Source organism: Halichoeres trimaculatus, unplaced genomic scaffold (assembly GCF_033239565.1).
Source record: "Halichoeres trimaculatus isolate MK-OKI-2021-1 unplaced genomic scaffold, fHalTri1.1 fHalTri1_scaffold_14, whole genome shotgun sequence".
Lineage (NCBI taxonomy): Eukaryota > Metazoa > Chordata > Actinopteri > Labriformes > Labridae > Halichoeres > Halichoeres trimaculatus.
The window spans coordinates 34,908,622-34,932,674 of record NW_027437192.1 but is presented as its reverse complement, the minus strand read 5'-3'; the positions used below and the strand labels follow the sequence as shown (position 1 = coordinate 34,932,674).

Sequence of the window (24,053 nt, the reverse complement as noted above, 5' to 3'; positions counted from 1 at the left end):
GTGGCTGTGCCCCCACCTGTTGCTCTTCACCTCGACTTTTAGATCCGACCACTTCTTATTGATCTCTGTCTCTGTCCTCTCTGCTGTACTTGCTGCATTAACAGCAGCAGCAGCGCCGGACAGCCACTGCTGCTCTTTCTTTTGTTGGAGACTCCTGTGCTGTGAGACCTGAATAAAACACCTTTCAGACCATCCCCCTCATCAATGAGGACTTCAATCTCTGTCTCAGAGAAAGTCCTTTTTTTTGTTTTCCTTTCGGTCGCCATAGTCACACGTAAAGCATATGATCGCTGGACTTATTTATATACCTACCCAAATATTCATGAGGTGCTTTGCATCGACCATTAAGGGTTAATTATGGCTGTGGGAGGGGCGGGATTTGCAGCTTTTCCACGTGCGCACTTCTCCAGGTGGATTCTGATTTAGAAATGGAAAACTGCGTGCAGGCGTGCATGCAAACAGTTTTATAAATCAGAAGTTTTTTATGCGCATGCCATTTGCGTGTTTTTGGCGCATGTACGATATGACTGTTAAATGCCTTTGCTTTGTTAATGTTTTGTTGTTCAAATGCAACATTGCTATCAACCTTTTGTTGTGTTTCAGGTACCAGGAGGGCCTTGACAGCTTGCACTTTTTATCAGCACTACGACAGCATCCTGAAACCCTGACCCCAGTGCTTTGTTACCCTGACAAACGGTTATCTGCCTCAGATATTGAAAATCTTTTTCAACCTGAGCTAAGTCCAGATGAATGCAACTTGAGGGTCCAGGAGGACAGAACGTTGAGTTTCTGGGGGGACTACCTTCTTGACTGTGAAGGTTAGTCAATCTGCATATCAACTGACCAGTTGTACCACACTAACAATGATTTAAAGTCATTGTGTTGTTGAAGCTATTTTTATTCAGTTCAATACTTTAGAAAACGACTGTGCAGTTACCCTGGAGGAATTCCTGGTTTTTGCCACAGGTGTGCCATGATACCTCGTGCCGGCTTGGATCCTCTGCCACGCCTTGTCTTCCTCAACAGCTCCAAAGTCCCAATGGCATATTTGTGCAGTAACACACTCAAGCTGCCTCTTTTGGATAGCTACAACACCTTGAAAGACAACATGAACTTTGGTATGAAGAATTCCCCAGGCTTTGGATGTGCATAACCACCTTTCAACTGCCAGTCTCAGAGCTAACAAAGAAAGCATTACAGCATTTGTTAATGCTATGTCAATTTTGTTTATAGCAGTAGCTAAAAGAATTGTATGTAAACGTTATGCATTTGTACTTAATCATTATGATTTATAATTTTTTAACAAAAAAGAAAGAAAGAAAGAAAGCTGTCTGTCCATAACACAGTTGAAAATAATTTTGCAGTAAAAGGTAATAATAAAACTGCTTTGCTTTGACATTGTACTTGGATTAATTTTTTTTGGAAATCTAGTCTGGCATATGTCAGATTTTATTCATATTTGAAATCATGTTTTGCATCAAAAACTTTGTAAACTAATTTATATAAGTGCATTTGCCAGTAGTACTACAAAAACTACAGACTCAATAAAGAAAGTAAAGTGAATAATTTGTATAGCTGGAACCACTGAAAATAAATAACATAGTCTGATTAGTATACAAAGTTCAGGTAAAATGGCCTGGCACAAGATGATTTTTGTTCACTGTATTTTAAATCACAACAAATATTCTTTTGCATGGACTTAAGAATCTTTCATTATTACAAAGAGATTCTAAAGACCTAATAATCAGCCATGCTCCTCAGGTGGAAGTTCTCACCTCAGTCTCACCTCCATCAGACTACAACAGACACTTTCGTCTTCTTCCTCCTCCTCTTCTCCACTTCTTGTCTTCTTCCTCTTCTTCGTACTCCTCCACTTGGTCTTTCTCTTTCTCTTCCTTCTGCTCCTCCTGTGCAGCAGGACCTTCTCTCAGTGTTATGCTCAGCTCAGAGTTATTCCTCCCCTGCTCTCACTCATTTGCATACTCTTGTAGCAGGAGCTTCTTTCATCTCCCCTCTATCAGGCAGAAACAGAGGAAACGGCAATAGCTTTCCTGTCAGGGTACAAAGCGCTCCGTCTGCAGGTTCAGAGGATCAGCTCAGTCAGGATTTCACACTCTTCAAAGGTGATGGAGTGCACTGGTCACATGGAGCGGCCTGGACTCAGACCTCCCTGATGATGGTGGAGCAGCCCCCTTTTTTCAAAAGAAGATAAGAGAAGAGAGGAGAGGTTTGGTTTTTAAAATTCCTTTTTTTAACCACGATCAGGGGAAAAAAAATTAAATCACTACACTGTCATAACATCACCCTAGTTTAAGAGAAGGAAAAGAAAAAGAATAATGCAATAAAGCAAAGTTTCCTGAGCTTCATCACAACACTCAAAACATCTTTCCTCCCACCAACCCTTCCTCTTCCACGTCGCTGCACAGCCCACCTCCAGCAGCTTCTTATCTACTCTCCTCTCTGTTTGTTTTTTAATTATTTTTTTCTTTTTCTTTTCCTTCTCTTAAACTAGGGTGATGTTATGACAGTGTAGTGATTTATTTTTTTTCCCCTGATCGTGGTTAAAAAAAGGAATTTTGAAAACCAAACCTCTCTTCTCCTCTCTTTTCTTCTTTTGAAAAAAGTGGTGCAGCAGGTGTTTTATTTTAAAAAAGTGGTGCAGCAGGTGTTTTATTTTGAAAGTGATGCAGCAGGTGTTTTCTTTTGAAAGTGGTGCAGCAGGTGTTATATTTTGAAAGAGTGGTGCCATGGGGTTTTAGGCTGTAGCATTTTTATGGCGTCATATTTGTGTCATATGTCGAGCGAGCGATAAAACACACATACGAGCAAATTATCTTGTACTGCACGCGCAGAGTAAACTGCACTCACTTTTTTATTCCTCGCCTGCACAAATTCAACAACCGAGAGCATACAGGGAGATGAGAGCGAGTAAAAATATACAGCAAGAGCTAAAAAATGCATAGTGATAGGTATATTAAACTCTACAGCACGTGCATAAAGAGTTGCTTTGCGCGCGCTGGGGTGTTGCAGCGCTCTCCCTCTCTCCCTCCATGCTCTCTGCTCGCTTGAGTCACAGGGTGCGTCTCAAAGCTCCAAAGTTCCATCCTTCCTTCCTCCACTTGCGTCGTTCACTTGCGTCTCAGTCCCTCCCACCAGAGATGCATGGGAGAGACGCGAGGAAATAAAGAGAGGAGAGAGGAACGGAGGAGATTTGTTTTTTAGAGCAATGGGACATCCTCTCCTTCAGAGCGTCACATGAAGCGACGTGTTTCAGTGATGACGGCATCAGCTGATCACCTCTGGATCATCTGTCAGTCAGCTCTAACAGCTGTTTGGGCATGTGCGCTGGGCACGTGCGCTGTGATAACTCTGATAAAACATAAGCATTAACAGAGCTTTGTCTGTTCCTTTAACCAGTTAAACACAAAGGTTACCATGAAGAAAACCTGCTCTCTGTTTATTCTGTGTGCTGTTTAGAAGCTCACAGATCACTTTTCCGGTAAAATGCGTAATTGTGAGATTATTTATGAATTATTTATCCTTTATGTAGAGCTCATGTGATTGTGAACTCTGAAGCTTCAGAGTTCACGATCAGATAAGGTGGGTTATATTCATATATTAATATAACCCACCTTATTGTGTCTCAGGAAGATATTATTGATCAGTCAGTTTTCTGTATTAATCCTCTGTTATATTGATTTGATGATGGTTGTGTTCAGTGTTTTGTGCTCTAAACTCACAGCGAACACTTTATTACCAGATTTATGATCAGTTTCTGAATGATCCTCCGTGCCTGTCCTCAGCTCGTCTTTTCTCTCATTAAACTCCGTTGTGTGTTTGTGAAGTTTAATGTGAAGTCTGAGCTGCTGCAGCGTCCAATCAGAGAGTGATATTCCCTATGGGGGCGTGTCTGTCAGTGAAAAGATTTCCGCAAGGCCGGCTCTCGTGTCTCCTCGATCATAGCTTCTCCGATCAGTCTCCTCTCTCCTCTCTCCTCTGAGCGCAATTATCGCTTTGGGACAGTCTTCAAAATGGCGACTGGGAAAGTACTTCCGGTGTCGTGGAGGAGATAGGACGGAGGAAGCACAAAGTTAACGCATTGAGACGCACCCAATGAGGGGCAAACGTAAACAAAGTCTTCGTCAGTTCAGAGGTCAGTGCAGCCGCACAGCGCTGTCTGGAGTGACACAGACTGCAGCAGAGGACTATCTTGGAGCGGACCATGATGGAATATTGGTGAAAAACATGAGTTTTTGGACGATTAATGCAGTTTTAGGAGCGGCGCTGTCTATGCCCCGATGGATCCCATTATACGGACATCCGCTGCACGATTTTGGATCTAAATATCTCCCGCAGCACTGCTTGGATCAGGAAAACCTTCTGGGTGAGTCTTTTGTTCTACTTCATTCTATAAACAGTGTAAAAACTGTATGAACTGAACTTATGCTTTAATTTCTCTTCCGCAGCGCTCTCTCATCAGTAAAGAGGCTGCATTTAGGAAAAACAGAATTAAAGTATACCAATAAGTCATTTTATAATGGCTTACTTCATGCATAACGGCTTTGTGCCTTAATTTCTCTTCTGCAGCAATCTCTTATCTTCTGCAGGCGCACCTGCCCTGCGTCTGCCTTCGCTGCGCAGACAGGGGCTCTAATTTTGTGGCGCATTTGCACGGAGGGAGGCGTATCTCCCTGTATGCTCTCGGTTGTTAAATTTGTGCGGGCGAGGAATAAAAAAGTGTGTGCGGCAGTTTACTCTGCGCGTGCGGTACAAGATAATTTGCTTGTATGTGTGTTTTATCGCTTGTTCGACATATGACACAAATATGACACCATACATTTTGCGGATGCAGCACTTGAGTGGGAGTTGTTGGTGTTGCTTTGCCCTTAGAGCTGCACATACTAAGGGGATATTCTGTGTTTTAGGTTTTTAGCAGCTGATGTTTCTGTTGGAGTGTGACGTTGAGACCGCTCTGCAGGTTGTTATCCTCTCTGGGCCTCCGTACTGAGTCTCTAGGAAAGAAATTGAAGTCATGACTGAGAGTCTGTCTGACGAGGTGAAGACCGACTTTTATCAAAACCTGACACTGCCAGACAGACCATAACCATGTAATCCTCACTCACATGAACACACACACACACACACACACACACACACACACACACACACACACACACACACACACACACACACACACACACGCACACACGCGCACACACACACACACACACACACACACACACAGTGGTTTCATTTTCATAGTAACCAGAGCAGACACACCATCATCAGTGGTTAAATGTGGACAAGCATTGACACACACTGTGTGTGAAGGGTTGCTAGGCAACGGAATTAGCCAACATCCAGCTTCTCAGAGAGAGAGAGAGGACACCTTCTGCTGTGTCAGTCAGATTTGATAGCAGCTGATGGCTGTTAATGTTTACCATTATCACTACCATTATCATTTACCATTATCACATGCAAATTAAGTTTGGAACAATGGGATTATTTCTTTTTATTTGGATTAAACTGGATTATTAGTATCTGATTGGCTGTCAGCTCTTTCTAGAGATGGGGCCTGTACAGGGGTGTATTTCAAATCAGACATTAAGCTGCTCAGAATAAAAAACAAGATAAAGGGTTAAACACAGACTAAGGGCTATAACATGAGCTCAAGGCTAAATCATTCGTTAAAGGCTAAAACATGGAAAAAGCCTAAAACACTATCTAACGGCTAAAAGATAAGCTAAAGACTAAATCACAGGAAAAAGACTACAACATGAGCTAAAAGGTAAAACACAGGCAAAAGGCTAAAACACAAGCCTATCATGAGCTCAAAGTGATACACCGGGATGGAACAAGTTGGGTCCTATCACAAGGTTTAGGGCAGAAATTACCCCTACAGCAGTGTTTTTGTGCAGCAGAAGCCCAGGGCGCACGCACCAAACACCCCCTCCCTGCTCCTCTGCTGGTTTCCTCTGCACTCAGACGGGGCCATTTTTCACTTGACCAAAAACACAAATAAATGGACTCCCACAGAAAAAAATCTGACATCGGTCTGAATTCACGCTTAATTTAGAGAATTTTCAGCACGTTACTTTCACACAAAATCACCGCTAAATAAGGCTCTAGTTCTCATCGTGTCTCTTTGTCCTGGCAGACTACCTGCATTTGTTTATATCTGGCACGCTGCGCGCGGACTGATACACTAAGTGGCGAGCTCCTTTAAGTTCTGTGGCGTTGCCCCTCTTCTCCATGCTTGTTTTGGTTACTCATCGTGTTTTTCCGCCAATTTCACTTCTGGTTCCACCGCGGTCAGCAACAGACATTTACAAAATAAAAGCATGTGAGCAACATGCACTAATGTGCGATAAAATATTCAACGGCGTTAATAGATCTACGGGTTAATGCGAAAATGACGCGTTTACTTGCCCAGCACTATTAATATTATATCTTCACTGCTGTCTCATATGTTCTTAGTGAATATGTTGTTGATGTCCTTTACTTGTACTTCTCATTTGTTCCCCATTGAGATTTGATGATATCTGCAATATTTACTGTCATCTCCTCAAACGTTGATCTCTAATGGCGGCTTAAACATGACTAATATCACGAGGACAGGAAGCATGTCTGTTTGAAACCAGAGGAGCTGATTTCTAGGATCTACTCTGTAGGTTAGGATATACAGAGGAAGAAAAAGATCTCTGTGCGTGCTCTATCTCCCTTTTGTAAACTTTACCCACAGATTACCAACAATCTGTTACTGTGTATATGACTCAGTTTATTCGACATTACTTTACTGTTCCTCACTGCAAACAATGGTCAAGTGGTCAAGGTAATGTTTTTGTTCACTGAGCTTTGTCCGGGGCTAAAACTCGACGGTCAGGAGGAGACTCTGAACAAACGTTTCGAACAGCTGGGGGTGGCAGCCTCTCTTTTCTGTGTTTCAGCGGTGTGGAGGTGAATGTATCTTTCTCATAGTTATGAAAACCCGCAGGAGACATCGTAAAGGCTTTGTAAAGAATCCCATCCTTGTTGATGAACAACAACTGATGAGCTATCTGCTAACAGACGGTGCAGAAGGTCTATGTAAACACAGTTACAGGCTATTAGATAGCCGCTAGCATTAGCCGTTTGTATGGCTGGCTACCTGATGTATGAATAAAACAAGACAATAAAGTCAGATCACATGATTACCTGTCCAGCAGAAACTCGGCAACATTGGCGTCACTCTTGAATCCCTTCAAGTCCTTCAGCTCTCTCCATCGTGAAAATGCAGCTCCAATGTTTACTCTAGTTTTGCTGTCACGATATCCAAACTTATTTTATTTGTCGTCTACTCAACTGAATACAGACTGAATAGCATCCAGTTGTTGTGTTCAACTCTGCCAGTAAAGACTCACGGTCACGCGCATGGTACAGGGTCACACCTCATCCAGGTTCTCCTCCAATCATTCATTTTGGAATGAAATGAATGATGGGCTTACTCATCTGCTGATACAGACCACGGACATTTCTTAAGTGTCAGTGCACTATGTGTATGACTTGCTACCAGTGTATAGATGACTTTTTGACAGTTATTTAAATAAAGACTTAAAAAAAATATGACCTACCATACCTCTAAACTGTCTGTGCTAATGTTCATTCCATCCCACGAGAGACATGAACACATATTTAACAGAGCAAACACGCCTTGATAATGCTGAGTTCCATTTGTACTCAGAAGTCAGGAGTGGGAGTGATGTCATCTCCGAGTTAGGTGTTCCAGTTGCCAAGTCGGAAAAACTCGCAGTACAAGCAGTGTTTCTATATATTAACATCAAATGATACCATGTGTACGAAGTCGGGGTTCCGACTTCTGAGTACAAATGGAACGCAGCATAAGAGTCATGTCTTTACCACAATGGGTGATAGTGCTCATGGGAAAGGTAGTCTTTATTCTGGAAAAACACCATTAATTCTGACCTTAGGGGTCACTGTGATCAACACCAAACAGAGAGTCCTCACAAAGACTTTGAACTGAAACATTCATTGTCCATAAAAAAAGCTCATTAGATTTCTCTGTCCTCACTTAGTGTCATTTTGAGGTTAAATTACACACATCTGTCTGATACTTTCCCCACTTAACATTTCCCTGATTAGTCGATGGACTAAGCCTCTTCTCTCTAAGCGTCTGTGGATCGATACTAAAATATCAATACTTCCAATTCCAGCTCTCTGTGCTCCGAAATCAATCCTAAACCCAGAGTGTCGATACTTTTGATACTTCAGTCATTTGAGTTTCTGTAAATCATGAACAGGAACACAATGAAAAGTCACCAAACTGTTGAGAATGTATCTGAATGATACGCCGTTTTGTGGGAACTACTTTTTCTTCTGCCTTGCTAAGTGCGTAATGCGTAAGTGCAGGTGCACGCTGCTCAGTGTGTCACTCACTGTCATGCTGTCACAGGACAGAATGATAAACTGCAAAAGAAGTTGTGTGTAGAGCTGTTTTAGCTCCACAAACAGCCAAAATACTGTTGGGACATTTTTAGAAAAAGCGTCAGGACTTGTGGCAACACAGTGAACTTCGTTTAACACTTTGGGTTGAATCACAACCAAGAATACGAAGCATTTATGATGAGGGGGAGAGAGGAGAAGGAGAGAGCAGCATCAGGTGCTGTTAGGGCGAGGCAGACATCTCTGATTGAGACCTTTGGTGCTGCAGGCAGGCCCCTGCAGGCCTCACTGTTGTAGGCTCACATTAGCCCCACGCAGTGCTAGTCCGGTTGAGGGAGCCGCATGGCACAACGGAAAGAATCCGCAAGAAGTCTACCTTTTCCAGACACCGGAGAGGGTCTGCGTCAAGCTGAATGAAATACGACGAGCTGTACAGGAAATTAATTGCCGGGTGGCATGAAGATCCGTTGTTTTTTAAAATAAAATCAGTGAACAAACTAATGTAACTTGACTCTTCTCTGACAGCACAGTCGCGCTAGTAGTACTACCACTACTACTACTACTACTACGTGACCTCGTGTCATCCGGTGTGATGTCATGTTTACATTTAGTAAATGTAAACATGACATCACACCCGATGACAGGAGGTCGCATTTTGACAACAAGGGACGACGAGAGACTCCTCCTTGAAGTGGAAAGTCATCCCATTTTATATGACACTTTCCATACTATTATAAGGATAATACAAGAAAAGACAAAAGTAACGTGATTAAAAATGATAAACATTAGAGGAATAAAGCTCTCGTGCAAGTCCAGAAAAGATCGTGAACCCACGTGAGCTTCTACACTGGCGAGTGCCCGTTCCGCACCCAGCACCGGAGCCAGCTGCAGCCTCTATCTGGAGCTGATGTGAGTGGCAGCTTGTGGAAAATCCACACCGTATCTGGACTGCAACCGTTCAGGAGCCAATGTGAGCTTGGCGTAAGAGTAGCTAAGCACTGCTGCTATTGTTCAAATGAATAGATATGGTTATCAAATAAGTAACAAAATAAATACATGCTTCAATAAATAAGGCTACGTTCAGACTGCAGCCGTTGATGCTCAATTCCGATTTATTGCTCAAATCCGATTTTTGTGTTTGACCGTTCAGATAACACCTGTAATGTGACCTGACTGCAGACTGTGATGTGAACAGCTCACGCTTCAGAAGTGACACGCATGCTCAGTTTAACATTAATGACATCACGCACAGCATGGTGTGAAGAGGAACAAACACAGAGCAAAACTGTGCTTCACAATGCAGGAAAGTTTGTTTCTATAACGCAAAACCTGATGTCACAGCTCACCTAGAGTGAGCTCTTATTAAAGTAATTATGGCTTTATTTTATTTCTTATAAACCTTATGGTGGACACTCTCTCCCACACCGGGGTCTCTCCCGCAACGGAGTCTCTCCCATTGACCCTGCTACAGCTCAGAGCGTAGTGCGCTGAACAGGTGAACAAAGAGGCAAAAACTTAGTTTTGTCATCTGTTCTGATGTTTCATAGTTTGTCTGGGGCAGATCAGACAGGAGCAGACGCATCTCTGACTGACGCTGTCTCATAGGAAAGTACAGCAGCGCGCAAATACGCACGGATGAGATGGACAGCAGTGGATCATCGGTGTCTCTGCGTCCTGTAAACTGGTATCTTAGCCTGATTAATCCATTCAAAAAGGCGACGCAGTGTTAATGAACTTAATTTGTTAGATATCATAATACAAACGTACGATTCATTCACCTTTATCCTTTATTGTGTGTGTCATGGAGACGCCAGTCGATGTCCCAGCACTCTCTCACTTTCCTCATCACTCATCCTTTTATGCATCGTTTAATCAAGCTTGTAGCTGGATGAATAACTAAAACTCTTTATTTAAAAAAAGCATACACTTTTTAACAATCACCTTTATATTAACCTCTAATTATGTTCTGTCCATGAAGTGACTTTGAAAACATTTGCCCTAAGGTAAACTCCTGCTGTAGAATGATGTCAAAGTCGCATTAAATGTGACCTGGCTGTTCAGACCTCGGTCGCACTGAAGAAAACTGGATATGTATCTGATTCAGTACCACATTTGAAAGTGGCCTGAATCAGATTTGAAAAGGTCAGATTCCATGCGACTTGTGCTGTTCACACTGTCAGAAACAAATCAGATACAGGTCACATTTGAGCCAAAAAATCAGATTCAGGCCACTTTTGACTGCAGTGTGAACGTAGCATAACTGCATGAGTTTGTTTCAAGTGATAATACATGTGTCAAGGAGATCATCTCACAAAGGCAAAAAGCCAGGATTGATTTGGGAAAGTTTCCTAAAGAATTGATAAATAAAACAAACACCAGGTGTCTTTGGATTACACAGAACAATTGCAATGAACAGTCATGGTGAGTTAAGAAATATATAATATAAGATGAATGAAAAATAAAATTTAAACTTTAAAAATAAATCCATTACAGTTTAAAACCTGTCTAATTTCTTCAACAGTTAGATAAATGATTCAAAATGTAGGTATTGACAATCTTGTGAAATTATTGTGGCATGTATTTATTTAACTAAATATTGTACTGTCAAGTTTGCGACATGAAATGTGCTCTTTTTTTTCTCTCTCTGTCTTTTTTTTTTTTTTAGCATGTATTTACACAAAGAATCGGTATCGGATCGGTATCGTCGATACCAGCCTGAGTTTAATCAGGATTGGATCGGAAAGGAAATCAGTGGTATTGAACATCACTAGTTTGGAGGGACTAACAGAGCCTCTGAGGAGTCTGAAGATTGATGTTTCTGTTGTTTTGTTTAGAGTCTGGTTACCTGTTAGCAAAAACCAGCATCATCTGTCCATATCACAGGTACTCTGAGTCACTGCAGCACTTATCCAGAGAAGCTAACACCAGCAGCAACTTGTTGTCGGCTGTGCTGCTCTCCAGGTCCTTCCTCTTACAGCGTCTCCAAACCCAGCTGGGGTCTTGTGGGCTAAACCTTCGTTTGTGTTTTTTATTTTATTATTTTTTTTTTTTCAAATCCACAGCCTCCTGGGCCCGTGAAGCTGGATTAGCTCTTAGAGAGATAACTTTCTGGATAAGTTTCGGGTTTTCTGTACTACGAATGTGGATCTCTTTTTATCCATACACGTTGCCCCGGTAACTGATGCTGAACGCCAAACCTGGTCTGGAGCAGGTTAAGTTCCAGGATAAGAGCTCACGGGGTGTGACAGACCGCCTGCTGACCAATCAGTTCTCTCTCTTTTTTCTTATGGACTGTGAACAAACAATATCTTACTGATCATCATAACTGAGACATTGTCAGGGAAAAGTAGAAATGTGTGCTAATGGAATCGTTCATACTGACCACTTTGAAGGATGTTTTTATGTTTATTTTTTATTAGCTCCCACATCCTTTTTCCCCCACTGCTATTGCATCTGCAATACAAAGTGCCTATAATGAGCGTTTTCCTTGGGATTTGTAGGAAAGTGGACTCTTTCTAATTATGATGTCGGATATGATGCTGATCACACTCACACACTGACTGACAACATGAATGTATAAGGACCTGACTGCCCGTGTCGTCACATGATGAGATAGGTCTATTAATATCAGCATTTTGGAAATTTACACATTCACAGAGTCGGCCATTTTTTGCCAGCAACCCCTCCGGCTTCTCATGGCCGCAGTCGTGTTGCTCCTGGCCTGGATTATATTGCGGTACTTCCGTACTTTTGCAGGATTTTCCATTGTCCATTGAAAATGCTCCGGGGCCACTAACCACGCCCATTTTATGTGTGCGTGCACAGATCCCAGCCAGATTCACTTATCGAGTTGATAACGAGCCTCGTAGTACAGCAGATCTGGATGACAGAGATCCGGTGAAGTTCAGCAAGTTGTGGCAGAGTTATCCTGGATGACTTAATCCAGCTTCGTAGTACAGGCCCCTGGTGGTCAAAATGTGAAACTTTGTGTCATCCATTCGATCACTTCTGTACTGCAGAACACAGCCAGTAGAGGGTGCTACTGAGGCCTAAGAGGTTATTAATAAATGTCAGACTTAGGCTGTGTTCCAATTCAGGGGGCTGCAGCCTGCGGAGGCTGAATTTGAAGACCGGTTATGCCACAGTGTGTGTCGTAGGCTGTCACATTTCAAAGGCTTCTTGGAAATGTGGCTGATGCAGCCGTGGCGGCCGCCAAACCCAGCCTCCTTTTTTGGGTGCCGCAAAGGACAGATCCGATGAATCTTTCTTAGCCTCACATATCCCAAGATTCAGCGCCTGTGAAGGCCGTATATAATGGTCATGGCTGAACTCCAGAAAGAGTCCTGTTTCACTCAGATGTGAAGGATGTCTGGCAACAACTATGTGTTTGTATTTCTAAAACATTGAAGAAGAATTTGTTTTACTGTGGAAAAATGTGTCTGGGCTCTTTTTAAATAGTATATATGGGGAAAAACAGTAATTCGGTATAAATCTTTTCGTTATTAAAAAATTCTATGTTCATAACTTTTATGATGTTTTTATTTTCTATTTTTTTTAAACTAGAAATTCAAGCAAAACATTCAATAAATTAAGTTCGCTAAAAAAGTAACTTAAACTATAACAGCTTGCATTAATATATTTATTATAATTTGATCCAACATCCCTCCTAGCACTTGTTCAAATATTGAAAATGTACGTTGTTGCTTAACTCTTACATGTATATTGTTGTTCTATACTTATGAGTAAAAGAAAATATGATAAGTGAAACATTTTTTAAAAATGAAAGTAAGAAATACTGTTTTAAATGTAAGGGTTTAGGCAGTAGGAGCTGGTGGAGTTTTATCCAGGGGGGGCTATAACTCCAAAACAGACATAAACCAATAAGCAAGCAAACATGCTAGGGTATCACACCTGTGCATTCACATCAATGAAAACAAAACAAAAAAGCAACATTATACTGTTAAGCCACAGATGTTGACACAGGCTATTATTTTAGATAGGATGTGCCTGTTTTTGTTAACCTCTTCATTGTGTTTACAGATCCCTATCCTGTAGCCCTCATCAAGCTGACATGAAATGTTTATTTTTCCAAACATAGCTATTCGCAGGGCATTTTCCATGTGGATCCCAGTTTTTTTAATCAGAAATACCTGTCTTTATCCATGCTGGGTCAGATCCTGACATTTGAAAAAGGAGGCAGGGAAAACAGAATAAAGCATTAGCCTCACTACATGCCGTTAGCCAAGCCTTGCTGCTAAACCAGGTCTTGGAAAAAGAGCGGGTGTATTGCTTCCCTCTATCTTTCCCCCGGCTCAACCTGTCAATGAACCACACTTTATAGCAGACGGCTGTGACATTGGCTCCATAGCGGGAAGGTGGTGGTATGCAAATCCAGCTGCATTCAGCTCTGGGCGCAAGAAAGGTGTGCCCTGACACGGTCCTATCTCTTGTATTGAAGAGACGCCACTGCAACGAGAGATCTCTGCGGTCACGCGAGTGTGTGGTATCATTTCCGGTTTTTCCTTTACTCTGTGTACAGCACGGTCGTGTCGTTCGCTCTCAATCTATCTGTTGTTTTACCTGTTACGGACTTTCACTCTTTTCAATCTTACCATCTTATCGATCTATAGTAGTTTACACCAAGCACTCTGCCTTTTTTCCCACAAGGGTGTACACTTTTTCGGTGTTCTGACGACTGGTTTTCCTGTTAGCCTTTTAGCTCCCCAGCACTAGCGATGTCTCTCCACTCTAGCTCCAGCTCTCACTCTGACTCTCCTTCTGCGGCTCGTTTCTGCCCGATGTGTCAGATGTTTAGTTATTCCTCTTCCTCCTTTACGGATAATGATATTTGTATTAAATGTAGCTTATTTGTAGCTCTGGAGGCAAGGGTTTCTGAATTGGAGACGTGGCCCCGCACCGAAGCTAAGCCACATTTAGCTAATGCTAGCCAGCCCCCTGTAGCCGGTGCGGGCCGTCTTAGCTTAGCCTCCCCCCCGGCAGATCCCGAGCAGCCAGGATGTAGTGGCTGGGTGACCGTGAGAGGGAAACATAGCCGCAAGCATAAAAATCGCACGCCGGATAACCGTAACGTTCACATTTCCCATAAATATGCCCCTCTTAGCAACACACCTGCTAAGAAACTCAACACTCTGGTGATTGGTGACTCGGTAATACGGAATGTGAAATTAGCGACGCCAGACACCATAGTTCAGTGCCTCCCGGGAGCCAGAGCGGGCGACATTGAAGGCAACTTAAAACTGCTGGCAAAGGATAAACGTAGATTTCGTAAGATAGTTATACATGTCGGCGTTAATGACTCCCGACGTCGCCAGTCGGAAGTCACAAAGATTAATGTGGAGTCGGTGTGTGCTTTGGCCAAAACTATGTCGGACTCCGTAATTTTCTCTGGCCCTCTGCCAAATAGGGCAAATGATGAGATGTTTAGCCGCATCTCCTCATTCAACCGCTGGCTGTCGAACTGGTGTCCAGATAATGGCGTGGGTTTTATTGACAACTGGCGATCCTTCTGGGGCAAGCCTGGTCTAATTAGCCGAGATGGCGTTCATCCCACTCTGGATGGCGCAGCTCGTTTAACTAGAAATCTGGCTGATTTTATTAGTTTACCCATCTGACAACTCAGAGTGGAGACCAGGCAGCAGAGCAGCAGTCCTACACGCTCCTCTGCGTTTCCCTTAGTGCAGTTTCCCAGCTACTCCTGTTGTAACATAGAGACTGTGTCGGTTCCCTGACCAAGACCCTTTTTCTATAACAATAAAAATAACAATAACAACAATAATTATTATAACAACAACAACAACTACTATAATAATAATAATAATAATAATAATAATAAAAATAATAATAAAAGAGTGAATTATGATAATCTTATAAAAATTAAAACTTCCGGTGCGGATGAACCACATGACGCTAAAGTCAAATGTGGTTTGTTCAATATTAGATCTTTATCATCTAAAGCTGTGCTAGTTAATGAACTTATATCAGATTATCACATTGATTTACTTGCTCTGACTGAAACCTGGCTGTGTGAGGGTGAATATGTTAGTTTAAACGAGTCCACTCCTCCCAGTCACCTTAATACTCATAACCCTCGATACACAGGCCGTGGGGGGGGAGTGGCAGCTATCTTTTACTCTAGCTTTAATATAAGCACCAGACCTAAACTAGGCTTTAGCTCTTTTGAAAGTCTTTTTCTCAGTTTCTTGCATCCAGCTGTAAAAACCGCGCAACCGTTTTTGTTTGTTATCGTCTACCGGCCTCCTGGCGCGTACTCTCAATTTCTCTCCGACTTTTCAGAGTTTCTTTCTAATATCGTTCTTCTGTCGGATAAAATTATCATTGTCGGTGACTTTAATATTCATGTGGACGTTGTTGACAATAGTCTTTGTATTGCCTTCATGTCTTTACTGGATTCTTTTGGTTTCACACAGTCTGTGAACCATCCTACTCATCGCTTTAACCACACCTTGGAACTTGTTCTTGCTTATGGCGTGGAACCTGTCAACTTGGCTGTCTTGCCGCAGAATCCTCTTCTGTCGGATCATTTCTTCATTACTTTTGAATTCTTGCTGTCGGATTTCTCACCTGCAAACAAAATCATCTTGTCCAGGAACTTGTCTGACAGAGCTGTAGACATTTTCAAGGAAGCAATTCCTGCTGCCTTGAATTCTTGCTCTACTTTTGCAGAGAGCTCTTGTGCTCCCTCTCAGCTTGATCAACTTGTTGCGGATACCACGGGTTCTCTTCAAGCCGTCCTCGATTCAATTGCTCCGCTCAGACAGAGGACTCTCAGACGACATCGTTCCGCTCCGTGGTACAACGCTCAAACTCGTGAGCTCAAACAACAAACGAGGAATTTAGAAAGAATATGGCGTTCGACTAAAACAACCGAATCCTGCTCGCGTTGGAAAAATAGTCTAAATGAATAAAGAAAGGCTTTGCGACTGGCGCGTGCAACTTACTACTCGACTCTTATAGAAGAGAATAAAAACAATCCTAGATTCCTTTTCAGCACTGTAGCCAGGCTGACAAACAGTCATAGCTCTACTGAGCCATGCGTTCCTCTATCGCTTAGCAGTGAGGGCTTTATGAGCTTTTTTAACAATAAGATATTAAAAATTAGAGATAAAATTAGTAGCGTGTTACATGCAACCGCGATAGAACCTTCGATCGATGGCGAATTTGCGGAAATGTCGCTTAGAGCTAATATACTCCTGGACTGCTTCTCGCCTGTGGACCTGTCAGAGCTGGATTCAACTGTCACTTCAGCCAAACCATCAACTTGTCTTCTGGATCCCATCCCAGCTTGGCTGTTAAAGGAAGTCTTTCCCTTGGTCGGATCTTCTTTACTAAGGATGATTAATGCGTCTTTACTGTTGGGCTACGTGCCCCAACTTTTTAAAGTTGCTGTTATTAAGCCTCTTCTTAAAAAGCCTACACTTGATTCAGGCTCTTTGGTCAACTACAGACCAATATCTAACCTCTCTTTCGTTTCTAAGATCTTGGAGAAAGTTGTTGCGAGTCAGCTCTGTGATTTTCTTCATAGCAACAGTCTTTTTGAGGTCTTTCAGTCTGGGTTCAGAGCTCACCACAGCACTGAGACTGCACTGCTGAAAGTAACCAACGATCTACTTTTGGCTTCGGACAGTGGTCTTCTTTCTGTGCTTGTCTTGCTTGATCTTAGTGCCGCTTTCGACACTATTGATCATTGCATTCTTCTGCGGAGATTAGAGAGTCTTCTTGGTATCTCAGGAACCGCTTTAGCCTGGCTTCGATCGTATCTTTCGGATCGACATCAGTTTGTTCATGTGAACAACGTCTCTTCTTCTCACACCAGGGTGCAATATGGAGTTCCTCAAGGTTCAGTGCTCGGACCGATTCTTTTCATCTTGTATATGCTTCCTCTCGGCACTATATTGAGGAAACACTCCATAAACTTTCACTGCTATGCAGATGACACTCAGCTTTACTTGTCAATGAAGCCTGAAGAAACCAACCGCTTATCTAAACTTGAAGCATGCCTCAAAGACGTAAGGTCCTGGATGAGCAGAAACTTCTTACTGCTGAACTCAGAGAAGACTGAAGTCATTGTTCTTGGACCTAAACATCTCAGAGAAGCTTTCTTGAACAACATCGCCGCGTCTGACGACATCAGCTTGGCTTCCAGCACCACTGTCAGGAACCTGGGAGTTCTTTTGGAACAGGACCTGTCCTTTAACTCTCACATCCAACAGGTCTCAAGGACGGCATTTTTTCATCTTCGCAATATCAAGAGAATTAGACACATCTTGTCTCGGAGCAACGCTGAGAAACTGGTCCATGCTTTCGTTTCTTCTAGGCTGGACTACTGTAACTCTCTTTTATCCGGCTGTCCTAATAAGTCTATTAGGACTCTTCAGCTGGTTCAGAATGCTGCTGCTCGGGTACTGACTTGGACTGGGAGGAGAGAGCACATCTCTCCAGTGTTAGCGTCTCTTCACTGGTTACCTATAAAATCTAGGATAGAGTTTAAAATTCTTCTTTTGACTTACAAAGCGCTTAATGGCATCGGGCCATCGTATCTTAAAGACTTAATTGTTCCGTATAATCCGTCTAGGTCTTTGCGTTCTCAACATGCAGGTCTGCTCGTTGTACCTAGGGTCTCTAAAAGTAGTATGGGAGGTCGAGCCTTTAGTTATCAGGCTCCTCTTCTTTGGAATAACTTACCGGTTGAGGTCCGGGGAGCAGACACGGTCTCAACCTTTAAGAGTAGACTTAAAACTTTCCTTTTTGATAAAGCTTACAGTTAGAGCTGGATCAGATCTGAACCAGCTCTTAGTCATGCTGCTATAGGTTTAGACTGCTGGGGGGAACTGACACACAGGGCTCCTGTTTCCCTCTTTTTCTGTCAGTCTAACTTCTAGTCTTAATGTCCTGTTATAGTTACTGACCATACACCTCTCTGGGAGGGTCTGAGTTTGTCTTGTAGGTTCCTGGGGATCGGTGAAGAAGACGGCCTGCTTCTGTGCTCCTGTCCGACACCAGCTACTACGGCTTTGGATTGTTGCCGGGAATGGCCTGCTGGTTTCACCTTAACTGTCGCCACAGCGCCAAACTTCAGACTGCGTCTGTTTCTCTCTCTCTCCCTTTCTGTGTGTGTGTGTGTGTGTGTGTGTGTGTCTGTCTGTGTCTGTGTGTGTGTCTGTGTGCGTGTGTGTGTATCCCTATTCCCCCCCCCCCCCATTCTCTCTCCCACTCTCTCTCCTTTATCTGTCTCTCTCTAACCCCAACACAGTCGACACAGATGTCTGTCTAACATGAGTCTGGTTCTGTCCGAGGTTTCTGCCCGTTAAAGGGAAGTTTTTCCTCTCCATTGTAACTTGCTAAATGCTGCAAAGTCCTGTACTCATGGTGGATTAAGATAAGATAAGACTCCTTATCTTGTCTTGATGTTGGGTTTCTGCTAATAAAATTTTATTAACATTTACGGGTCTAGACCTGTAAATGTTTTTGTAAAGTGTCTTGAAATAACATTTGTTATGATTTGGCGCTATATAAATAAAGATTGATTGATTGATTGAACGTGGGGTCTATTGCCAAAGATTTCTGCGCCCTGGGGTGGAAACACCTCACCAATCAGATAACACAGATTAATGAAACAACTGTACTCATCATGAAATGTAGGATATTCATCATGCAAATTGAATAGAATATATATATCTATTCATGCAAATAGAATATAATGTCCTGAACTATATATATATATATATATATATATATATATATATATATATATATATATATATATATATATATATATATATATATATATATAGTTCAGGACATTATATTCTATTATTTGTTTTTATTTTTTAATGTCTCATTCTTCAAGGTAATGTTGACGATAATGACAGTGGGGCGGCGCCCTAGCGCCCTCTATTGGCCCCTGGGTTTAGGTTCACATGTTTGGAAAGTAATGTAGCCTGGCAGGTGAGGACAGTGCTGTGTGACGTCAAGAGTGGTAAACAGGAAATGCTCCATAGACCAGACCGTCTTAATTCAGTTTGGTATTTGCAATCAATGCTGGCTTCAAGGACTGGGTCCTCCGAAGGCTGCAGCCTTTGTGGCCTGCATATCCTGAATTCGGTGGTGCATCCAGAGCTGCAGGTTGTTGTTTTCTTGCTACCTGCAGCAGAGTGTACTGCAGCACTGTGTGTTGGTGTTTGCAGGAAGGATGGGAGGAACATGAAGTCATTGTTTCTCATCAGACTGAAGCAGAAGCATTGAACAGGTTAATGTGTGAACACATGTAGCGTGAGTGTATCTGAGTGTTCCCTGCAATCAGAGCAGCAGCAGAACAGTGCTGAGTGTTTGGATCATTAACATGCAGCATTCAGCAGCCTGCTATCACACTCATCCCTCTGTCTCTGCTGCTGCTGCTATCTGCTCTGTGCATGTCCAACAATTGTGTTTTTATATCAATGATGCAGAAAGCAGGAAGCAGTTCTGGGTTTTAATTGTCAGGCCTCTGCAGTCACTCTGAACAAATGAGCATCTCTTTTCAACTGTGCAGCTGTCATGCCTCCCTAAACAGCGGGTTGGACAGGGACTTTTGAGTCCCTGTGACCTGAGCGGGCTAATGCAGATCTGTAGAGGCTGATGGTTTTCCAATAAAATGATAGACTGGTTCTTTTAGAGCCCTGTTTTCACCAAGCCGCTCAGTTAGGTTCCTCTCAGTACGACACACATTTTTTAGCATTTCCACTGACTAATCCGGGGACAGATCCCCAAATAACCAAGACGAGCCGTCCCACTTTTTGGGACCCTTTTGTTTGGAGCCAGACAAAACCGATCTGACCCCAGAAGGTGGAGCTTCAACACTGCAGTCTGTTGATTGGTGGAAAGAATGGTCACTTCCTGTGAAACAGCAGCTGCTGTATTTCTCCTGGCAGCTCACAGTCTTCTCTGAAACAAAGCTTGATTGTTCTTTGTAAAAAAGAGACACATGACAATCACAGAGAGGATGAAATGCTGGATGTCTTTCATTGTTGCTCTTTGTTTACTGTGTCTCTTTTTTTTCTTCATTGGACTTATAAGCAGGGTACACTGTCGCTCTGCTGTGGCGTCACACTATTATGGATCTGATGCAGCTATGTCATGTCTGATACGTTAAGTTCATCTTTTGTTTCATCAGTTTTGTCTTATGTTTACCTGGTCTGGTTCTGTGTTAGTCACGTCTTTCCTCTCGTTGCAGGCTACGTCCTGCCCTGGTGTTTTCCCGCCATTGTGATTGTCATCCCTGCCCCTAATTGTTCTCACCCGTGCCCCTTTACTTCCTCTATTTTAGTCTGTGTCTTTCCCCTGTCCTGTGCCAGATCGTCACGTCTTGTACCGATCGTCAAAGAGTCATGCTGTCAAGTTAGTTAAAAGTCTTACCAGCTAAGCTGTGAATTTGGGTTTTTCTTTGGACCTTGACAATTCTATCAAAGCTTTTTGTTCGGAAGTTGAGCGTTTGAGTCTTCTTTGCCAGAATCTTGTCAAGCTATCAGCATCCAGCTCACAGGCTGCCTTCCACGAGGGGGCACACTTGGCTGTGAAAACGCAAACAGGACCAACGCTGACATGGGTATTTGCTTTATTTTTTCACAGAGCTCTTCTTTTTGTTTTCCCTCAAGCAATGTTTCAGCAACTGCACTCATGCATTCCTTAACAAGCCCTCCATCAGTAAATGGCTTTTTGTGTTGACCCAAAATCCAAGCAACTCTGAGAGAACAATCATGAGCACGTTGTTGGGCAGTGAATGAGTGGCTTAAGATCCTGGTGGACTGGTGATATTGGGCTCTGAGACTACTTATTGTCCATAATCTCAGCTCAGATTTGGGTGGGTATATTTGTTCAAAACCTCTGTGTTTTGTCTCAGAATGGCGTTTCACATTACCACTTTTTATTAGTGCCACAGTTTCTGAACATATGAGGCACAATGGTTTAATGCTCCCAGTGGGAATGATCATATATGAGACTGTCCATTCAGGGTTAAATGCTCTATTTTCACTGTTGACTTTTCTTTTCTTTTCTTTGAGAGCATCATTTTCTTTGTATTTTCTCCCTTAACCCATCCTGCTCTGTCTTTAGCTTGGCTTCCTCCCTCGTAGCAGTCTCTAGCTCCTCCCTTCTTCTGGCTTCAACTTGGCTTTCTCCCATGTGGCGGTCTCAATCTCTCGCTTCCTCAGGCTTAAACTTGGCTTACTCCCACGTTGCAGTCTCTATCTCCCCCTTCCTCTGTCCTCAACTCAGCTCTTTCCTGCTTCACGGTCTCTATCTCTCCCTTCCTCAGTCTCTAACCAAATGTATTATTTAGTATTTCTCTTTCTTCTTCTCCGTCTTTCTCTGTACACCGTAAAGTCAATGTTTACTTCCGGGTGCACAGACTTGGTTGGCTCAGCAGTACCATGTGGGACGGCCTAACTTGCCTGTGATTGGTCTGTACGCCTCGTCACCCACCAAACTGCTGCCGTATAGTCTACAAAAGCTGCACCGCTTAAAACAGCGCCCCGTTAGTTTTTCAGTAATAACTCTTCTGTTTTGGCCGTGAGTCTGGGTCCGTATGGGACAGTTTCTGGGTCCGGACCCGGACCGGGTCTGCCAGTTAGGGACCTCTGCCTGATAACTAATGAAAATGAAACTTTTCAAAAAAAAGAAGAATTGAATACAAAGCAGCCTGTGGTGAATCTGCTGCGCTATGGGAGCGCTCCTCTCCTCCTCCTCCCCCCCCCCCCCCCCGTTCCTCTCTCCCGCGGCTGCAGCCTGCATGGCTGCCGCGGATCTGCAATCAGGCGTCGGCTTCTTAAGACGCTCTTCAGGTGTGGACCGGCGCCAGTGGATTCCGTCCTGCTACGTGGTAGTTTGGCCTCCCTTGTGATGAGTATAACTGATCTCACGTTTTCGAGTACCTTTTCCTGTGGAAGTTATATTCTGAACCTGTCTTTTTGCTGCTTTGTTCTAGTGCCTCCCTCGAGTCCCTGCTACAGCCCTAGCCACCTTCCACAGCCACAACTCTCTTTGCTCAGCGCTCTCAGGAAAGAGCTGTTTGTTAACCGGACTCTCATTCTCCATTACCCTCTCTGTACAATAAAAACTCTTAAAACTGCTTCCTTGCCTCCGCCTCGCTTTTGGGTCCAGCGAGTACCTGCTAGTTCTGCTCAGAACTGTAACACAGCCAAATGATATCTTCAAAATCACAACAATAATTGAATATGAGAAACAATTCTAAAAAAAATGTATTTTTTAGACTATTTTAAAGTCATTCCAGCCCATCTGGAATGACTGGAGAGTCAGCTTTTTTTACCTATACTGCAGCCAGTCACCAGGGGGAGCAGTTTTTGTGGCAACCTCACTTTGAGCTGAGCAAGATGACATCTTTTTTTTACAGTCTATGGTCTCAAATACACACCCACATGTCATGGTACATAGGTGAGAGTGACTCTTTGTAAAGCCCAAGCCCCCAGTCAGTAAATGAGACCATGTAAAAGCACCTGTGTGTGCGTGAGGGAGAGGGAGGGAGAGAGTGAGAGAAGAGAGAGAGAATTGAGAGAGAAGGGGGTTTATGTGTGTGTGTGTGTGTGTGTGTGTGTGTGTGTGTGTGCGTGTGTGTGTTGGCTTTTTAGGCATAATAAACAAACACGTGTTTCTCTGTCCCTCAATGACCTCATTAGTCAGCTGTGTGGTTACCATGGTGATGTGAGATTGGGTCGGATGTGTCAATGGAACACTGGAACTCCTTTGTGCATTGATCTAAAGCAGAAGTATTGGGTTAGACATAGATCCTAAAAACCCTGCATTTATGCTGAAACCCTTAAGGCTGGAACAAAAAGGATAACATTGAGAAACTCTGGAGACTCTGATGAACATGATGATGTGTTTCCCAAGTCTGTCGAGCAAGAAATTAGAGCAGGATGGCGATCTCCAAATGTAGTTCTAAATGGAGCTGAGAAGAAAAAATAGTCAGAAAATAACATTACACCCAGATTATGGGCACATAAGGTTTTCTCTCAAATTTGGGCATTTTTTTGGCAAAGCAGTACATTTTTTGCCAAAATACTCCCTTTGTAAGGAGCAGGAGAAGTCACAGAACATTTTATGTATTTTTTATTTTTTTGGCAGCTAAGATTTTGGAAGTTATGGCAATTTGTTCAAGAAAGTTGTAACATCTCAGCAGCAGCCTGCTTCACCTTAGCTGAAGAGGTTCTGCACTCTAGTAGCTGAGGTTGGAGGAAAAAAAATCGGAAAAGTTGATGTTGCTTAAACAGTGAAATCTCAAAAAACTCTGAAAGATATCCAAAAGTTAGGTTATACATGAAGGGCTGAGCAATTTGTGGATAATTTAAAGGAAAAAATGGAGTCTGTAGGTGGTAGTGTGCTGAAGTTTTAGCATCTTAAAGTGAGGGGAATTATGAGGAGGAGGGGCAAAGATTCCCATTCATTCTCTACGAGACATTTTTCACCGTTTTTGGTGAATAACTCTTCTGAAATTTTGCAAAATGACGAAAAAAGTTATAGTGCATCATTTCAGAGCAATCTTTTGATGTATAATTTGTGGGGGTTTCCTCAAAGTCCTGGGA

General features: G+C 42.9%; 2 protein-coding genes across 4 annotated transcripts in view; both read left to right on the top strand.

Annotated features, from left to right (window-relative positions):
• The window catches only part of gabbr1b (gamma-aminobutyric acid (GABA) B receptor, 1b), a 234,129-nt gene that overhangs the window by 27,563 nt on the left and 182,513 nt on the right, over positions 1–24,053 (top strand). The window lies entirely within an intron of this gene.
• On the top strand, positions 14,021–15,142 carry LOC141802881 (uncharacterized). Its single transcript, XM_074686669.1, has one exon. It carries the CDS (start codon positions 14,175–14,177, stop codon positions 15,069–15,071), a length of 897 nt encoding a protein of 298 aa, XP_074542770.1. The 5' UTR covers positions 14,021–14,174; the 3' UTR covers positions 15,072–15,142.

What these genes read in the sequence shown, in the direction of transcription:
- LOC141802881 (XM_074686669.1), top strand. Translation starts at nt 14,175, where the DNA reads ATGTCTCTCCACTCTAGCTCCAGCTCTCACTCTGACTCTCCTTCTGCG.